Source organism: Aplysia californica, unplaced genomic scaffold (assembly GCF_000002075.1).
Source record: "Aplysia californica isolate F4 #8 unplaced genomic scaffold, AplCal3.0 scaffold00182, whole genome shotgun sequence".
In the NCBI taxonomy this organism is placed as follows: Eukaryota; Metazoa; Mollusca; class Gastropoda; order Aplysiida; family Aplysiidae; genus Aplysia; species Aplysia californica.
This window is the reverse complement of record NW_004797452.1, coordinates 879,476-886,926: the sequence shown is the minus strand read 5'-3', so window position 1 is coordinate 886,926 and position 7,451 is coordinate 879,476. Positions and strand designations below refer to the sequence as shown.

The 7,451-nt window shown below is 38.6% G+C and overlaps 1 protein-coding gene across 1 annotated transcript in view; it reads right to left on the bottom strand.

Annotated features, from left to right (window-relative positions):
* Positions 1-1,575: 1,575 nt before the first annotated feature.
* Positions 1,576-7,451, bottom strand: part of LOC101857337 (small integral membrane protein 8) — an 11,289-nt gene continuing 5,413 nt past the window's right edge. Inside the window, exon 2 of the mRNA XM_005098426.3 lies at positions 1,576-1,842. Coding sequence (XP_005098483.1) covers positions 1,684-1,842 — 159 coding nt within the window. The 3' untranslated portion in view covers positions 1,576-1,683. The remainder of the gene's footprint in view (positions 1,843-7,451) is intronic.

The window sequence follows — 7,451 nt, the reverse complement described above, 5'->3', positions numbered from 1 at the left end:
GATTGACATCATCCAGCCACTAAATGAAAAACCATTGGTTTCTATTAGTCTGGATATTGAACACAAAAATTATATTTTTGAAAAATTTGCCTTTGAGGTTGCTTCATGCACTTACTCAACTGGTTGCTTGAGTAGGAAATCTGTTTCCATCTCTATAAATTATAAAACACAATGTAAAAATGATGAATAGTGAAAATTATAAGAGTCTACTTTGAATAGATATCTGACAAAGAATATTCTAAAACTACCCTTGAAAAGCCAGCAGCCGGGTTACAATGGGATTTTAACCCCTGGCAGTTGGTGCAATAAAAATCTTTTGTTGCGTGCTGTATCACGTTTTAATGCCTTTCTTTCATACTAAGTTTCATTGATGTGTAGTCACTAATGAGATCACAATGATTTTTATTTTTAATAGGTGCCAAAAACGCCTGGTATTCTTCGCATAGTAGGCCAAAAAGTGCCTGACTGGCAGTGAGCGAGTTAAGGCATTCAACAACCATTATAGATTCAGTAATAATATGAAGCTCAATTTTATAATAGCAAAACTGTAGTTCAAAGAAGTACATGTCGTCACTGCAGGATTGTAAACGGTTAACTCTGTTTTTGGTTTTTGTTAATTTTACAGGAGAGAGAAAAAAGTAAAAAGCAAGGCTATTAGAATTATAACACACTTTTGCTGTTTAGAATCCAATGTGTTAGCAACTATTTGGATAGTCTATCTGGCTGAAGACATATTTGTGAGGCAGCGTGGTGGAATCAGGCTCTCGTCAAAATAATCAAAGTGAAGAAACTCGCATTTTGTGAATTTTTATCAAACTTTTGTTTTTTTGGCTCAGCGCCTTTCATGCCCATTAAAGAACTCATTTCTGTGTGGATTTTTCTGAAAAACGTTGATTAAAGGTACAAAAAAAGTAAATTTTCAGTTACAACGGACTCTTAAGTTTAGGAAATAACTAATCTTTGGCGGCCATTTTCTCACTAATTTTACCCCTGAAAACAGGTGATTCCCCACCTCCTTCATTTGCAAATATCTCAACTTGTATTCAAGATAAATGAATATTTTTTTCATCCATATGAAGACAAATGAACAAGCATTGAGATGATATCAATTATAACTCTACATGCCCCAAAATTGACGAGAGCCTGATTCCACCACGCTGCCTCACATTTATAAGATGTGTTGTGTGATGTCAGTCAGAATTCAGGGAAAAAACAAAAACAGCATTTTTGGAGTTTGGAGTAGCCGTTTAGAATCCTGCAGCAACGATGTGCACAAGTCAGAAGCAAGGTGCAAAACTCTGACAAATGTCAAATTGCAAACTGGCACTTGTCGGAGTCTTGCATGCAGCCATTTGTGTGTTTAATAAACACCTGTATTCATTCTTAAAAGATAAAACCTCAGCATTCAGTCATTTTCCTATATGCTCATACTCAGAACACACTTTGAGGAATCCTCTTGACTCTTAGCACAGATTCTTCTCAGACACCAGAGACCATGTTGACTGTCGGACACAAATCATCCACTCCATACATATTATATATAGTCTTCTGACATCCCTAAATAATTCTTTGCTGTTTTTCAGAATCTTAACTAGCACAGCATTGAACACACAAGTCACAAGTCCCATGAACTACAATTGTCTTTTTTTACACAAAGGAAACAAAAACAAAAAACCAGCAGCATTAGTACCATCGGGACGACCTCTGTCTTGTTGTTGTACCCCCATCTTCATCCAGGGTTACATACGTTGTCTTTTTCTTATCATCATTCATGTTCATGTACACAATGTAAGACACGCATCCAGTGAAAGCAGCTATCCCAAAGGCCATGACAACCTTATTCTGCAAAAAGAAAGATTTAAAAAAGACAAATAAGCACAAAATAAGCAGACTTCACACACTGATGACAAACACTGTGTCACTGTTAATGCGAATTTGGTTGAAACTTTATTACCCTCTATTCGTACACCAGTCATTCCAGAAACATTTTTTCTTCAAACTTACAGAAGAATTAGGCCTACTGTGGTCCCCAGCTATAACATAAACGGGGCCAACGTGATGTCCCTGCTATACTGTCCCCATGGTTTTATGCACCCTGCATAATTTAGCAAAATTTGGTCATTTTTTTGCATAATTTCGGATTATATTCCTTTACTTTATCATTCTTTGTTAAAATCAACAGAATCTCATAATTTCACATTTTTGGGCTCAGTTTGCTAAATTTCATAATTTTTCTTGCATAAAACGACGGGGACTGGTTATAGCCCACCTGTGTTTTAAGTAGGGATTAATGATTAAGCTTACAAACCGTTACTGATGATTACCAACAGTTATTGCTACTTTTTTCTCCTCGTCTGTATCTTCTTTTTTTCTAGTATCTTAGCCTCATGGAGCTAGACTACCCATAGTTTGAGATTTACAGGTGGAAATAATAATTCATAGCATGCTCTATGTGCTTACTTAACAACTATTCATAATCCATACAGATCTGCGATAGATCTAGCATCCACTGCCTATTTTCATTGAACCATTTATTCCCAAAACAAGTTTCACCAGCACATGGGGAGACAATGTGACAATGTGCTTGACCACGGTCACACTAAGTCCCTGACTGGGTTTGCATCAACACCAAAGTGCATCCGGCTTTCCCCCTCCCTCCCCTGCACACACCTTATGAGACATCATAAAATGTGTGCATAATCAACTTAGGCCTACTGTGGGTCACGTAGGTCTAATTTGCCATCAACGTTGGCTGTTGTTTTGCTTCATTTGCTATTTCCTGCTTTCTTGTCCAATTGGTCTTGGAATGCCAAAGGTTGAACTGCTGGTATAGCCAAGCGTGTCTGTTCGAATGCCTGATTTAAAAGAACTTTTTTACTATGCATTATAAGAGACTGAATTCAGGGATTTATTATAACTTATAAAGCCTGTTAGTATAGCCAAAAGATTGTTTTTAGTTTTAGTTTTAGTAGAGGTTTTACGGCGCTCGCAACTGCATACGGTATGACGCCAAGGGGTGGATGTCAACAGAGAAGTCCTTACAGGGGATCAGTTTTACTCTGCTCACCTCTCTAGCTTCAGCAGCACAAAGTCTGCTTCGACTACCAAGGCACCCCGGAAATAGCGGGTCACAAGAGTGAGACAAACATACAAAAAAAGTAGAGGGAAATGACGATAGTAAGGATTAGGAAAGAAAAAGCAGCAGTTCTCTGTTGCAGTTCAGGCATAGTTATATTATGAGCATGACATTGTCAGATCAGCACATTTACAATTCTACTGTGCACTAGAACGAGAAATGTCCCCCCTTTGGGAATGGCCTAAAGACACCCAAAAGACTGTTATAACTGAGACTGTTATATTATTATAAGTAGGGCACACTGTATAAAAGTGACATCTTTAGAATTTTTGAAAGAGACTGAACTCTTTTGTGTGCTGCTGGTGTTTCAGTAGAAAAGTTTTAGAAGCAGCCGTTTCTCTTCTTTCTAGTCTTACCCATAGGCCCACACTAAGGATACTTTTACTAAAGACTTGTAAACGTGATTAGCGCTGTTCATTTAAACTTAAACCAAGGTCTGTGGGATCACTACATTTTATTAAGTTTAACTTAACCGGGTTTTCGGTTTCAAGACGTTGCTTGCATCTCCTTCTCTCTCTCTTTCTCTCTCTCTGTGTCTCTGATGTTGAGCATAGTGTGGCTGGGCCCACCCTGCAACATTCGGCGTGTTACTACATCTATCAACTCTTGCCATTGTCTGTAGCATTCACAAAAGACAAGATCAGCTTAAGCAGTTCCCCAGGGTAATGTCACTGTCTGAAGTGTCTTTACTTCATTCCCAAAGGGGGGTTATTAACATGTTCGTATGCATAGTAGAACTGTAAATGGGCTGACTTGTCAATGGAAAAAAAATCGGGATCAGCAGCAAATCACCAAGACGACTGCCAAAGTTTACTTAAAATTTTTTCCAGGGGTGTCAATAAATTACTTGGTCTATATGCCCTCTGTGTGTCTTTGCTTGTTTGCGTGCGCGCGCGCGCGCGCGCGTGTGTGTGTGTGTGTGTGTGCGTTATTATTTTTTTTAAATCCTGAAGCATCACGTCAGCACTCCTAGTCCAAGTGTCTATACCCCCCACCCCAACCAATAAGTCCCGAAATACATGGACTTAAGTTGACCCCGCCGACGGACGGTCCCCGACACGCAGAACTCACACGGCGATGTCATGTCACGTGATGCGAACGCGTGATTGAAACAATTTTATTAACGGGTCCGACTAACTGCGCGTTCACTCAAAACTCTCAGATGAGCGACAGTCGTTCTACTTCTAATACTCTAGGATAACAACGGCGGCCGACCGACCATTTGTACCAACACATCTCTTATCCCTCATAATGCGTTCAGACTAAAGCAACGACAACGGCCGTATGTTGTTAGTCTTGTCAGCGCAGTTACATGTAGTTCTGTAAGGGTTAGAAAGACTGTCGCTCGTCCGGGTGTTTGGTGTGAACGCGCAGCTACCAGACCTTGGACAAGGCTTGTTTTGAAAGTAGCAGTGGAACTATGAATATTATCGATTATTTGTATGTCCCAAATTGAAAAAGTTACCAGGCTATCATCGGAGAATTCTGAGTGCGGGCAAAGATCACACACAACTTGGGGCGAGTCAACTACTAAATGCGGTATCGATATTTCGGGAAATAGTGCTTCGAGTTCCTACAGACAAAAAGTTCAACGGGTGCTTCCCGCGATAAAGGAGAAGGCAGAATAAGTTTTTAGAAAAATCCGGCACAACAGGAGACTGGGACAAAAAATCGGGATACACGCGATGGAAATCGGGAAAATCGGGATACACGCGATGGAAATCGGGAAAATCGGGATGCTTCAGATTTGGGCAAAAAAATCGGGATATCCCGACTAAATCGGGATGAGTGGCAGGTCTGATATATATATCATATATATATGATGTAAAACCTCGCTAGTTGAGAAACTTGTTGGTGATCTAGTGAAACAAAGAATGGGAGAACCCACAATGAAGGTCGGAGCGAATGAGTGGGGAGGATGAGTGGAATGCGCAGACAAGCAGATTGCATCACGTGATAGACCAATTATAGTCTAGAGATTATCTAGCCTACTTTAATTCTAATTTTAATTTTCAAATTTTTACACTTTTGAAAAAATATATATGAACGTTCCTTGATGTGAATAAAAGAATAAAGATGGAAGTGAATTTTCAAAAAAATTATTTTAAAAGTTATATAAAATATTAATGCACAATCTTCAGATTTCGACACAATTATATGATCGTTAAATCGCGTAGTGCAATCTGAAGATTGCCGCACAATTATACAATCGTTAAAATGCGCAACGCAAATTGCGCCGATCGGTAATTAGCGCGGAACATATAGTATAGGCCAAGGCTTGTCACGAAGTGACTATTCCTCCGAACGCTTGGGATATAAATAAACTTGAACTCTACTTTTTTGAATGGTTTACGTTCTCGAATTTTGTTGGATTTTTGCGAGAGTTTGGTGTCATCTTTCATTCTGCCATTCTGCGAGGACTAGGAAAAAGCGGGGTTTTTTTCATCGAATTCAATTTCTAGAGCTAGAAATTTTTAGTTGTCTGAATATTCAGATACTTCAATTGTTGTTGGGGCACGTTCCCGGACTATACATTGTATACATACTTAATTTGAAAATGCCTTCAAAAGGTACTGCGAGAAAACAAGACTGCTCGACTTTGGCAGTAACCTATTTATTGCATGTAGTCACCCTTAAAGCAGAAACTAAATCACAAAAAAATCTTTCCACGACCCCCCGTTCACACTTTACACATACACACACACGGCACACACAAACACACACTCACACGGCACACACGGACCACTCCATTCGCAAAGAACCCAAAAAATCTCGAGAACGGAAACCATTCGGAGAAATTTAAAATTTCAAGTTTATTTTCAAGAGCGTTTGGAGAAATAAAGCCGGCATCTAAACAAAAAATAAACTCTTATTTTTCTCCTAACGGTTTCCGTTCTCGAGATTTGTTGATAATTTGCAAATGTAGAGTGCGGGGGGATTTTTTTTTTTTTACATGAAGGATTTTAGTTTTTGCAGAGTGACTATGCAAAATAGGTTACTGCCAAGATCGATTAGTCTTGTTTTCTTGCAGCACCTTTTGAAGGCATTTTCAAATGAAGTCAATGAAGTATAGTCTGGGAACGTTGCCCCAACCACAACTGAAGTATAATCTGAATATTCAGTTCAACATTTAAAAATAAAAATCTCTAGCTCTAGAAATTGAATTCGATGCAATAAAATGCTTGAACTTCCCAGTCCTTGCAGAATGGAAGGATGAAAGATGACGCCTAAATCTTGCAAATAACCAAAAAATTTTGTGAAGAAAACCGTTCGGAGAAATAGAAATCTAGAGTTCAAGTTTATTTTCCCGAACATTCAAATAGATCTACAATCTAGAGATCTACAATCTAGTCACTTCGTTTAAAAAACGCAGTGGCTACGTTCATGGCGCCGTGAACGTAGTCTGCAGGCTAGGTTCACGGTGCCGTTAATGTAGTTGGCAGGCGCTGTTGAGGCTACGTTCATGGCACTCAAGCTTCGTTTAGACGGAGCGTCCCCTGCCTGTTTAAGGCATGAAGCGGGGGAAATTTTGAAATTGCTTACAAATGTGGTAGCATCATTGGGTAGCATCAATATAAAAAGAGTGGAGAATTAAGTCATGAAGTAAAATTTTGAAAATTCTTTTGTATTGCTATGGTAACGCCTGCCATAGTGGAATGTCATATATATAGAAAATGCACACATTTCTAAAAAATCTACCATAAGGTTATAAATGATTTTAAATGTTAAAATAAGTGGTTTTGCAGCCTTCCGTGGCTGTTTTAGAGGATGGACTTGGCATTTTTGATGTAGGAGGAACATTTTTTCCAGAATCGAGGTCCTAAATATGGGAATATTTTGACCTAAAAAATCTCAGATCCAAACAACGGATTAAATTTATAATAAAATCATGTATTCAAGATTTTGTTTTTACGACACTACTTATTACACTAGAATAATGTTTCATCTATCAGTATACCGAAAATTATGACGATATCTTAACTTTTCACATGATATATTTTTGTGTCCCCCCCCCAAAAGAGTTTGAGCGAAAACTCCTAAAAGTTTGGACGTGCAGAACTTACTGTCAACGTAGTCCGTTATACAGTGGCGTCCAAAAAACTTGAAAATGTAATCACCCAGTCATCGTGTTAAAGCCTTGCATTACCCACTCATGCAGCATGCCAATTTAATGCTAAATAAATTCTTCATATCTGACACATTAATATTTAATCTATTTTCAGAGACGCCCGAGATATTGTCACTCAAAATTGACCTTAAAAAAATAAGGCTTGGCAAAATTGTGCGAAATCAATGAAACGTAAAATTGTCTTTG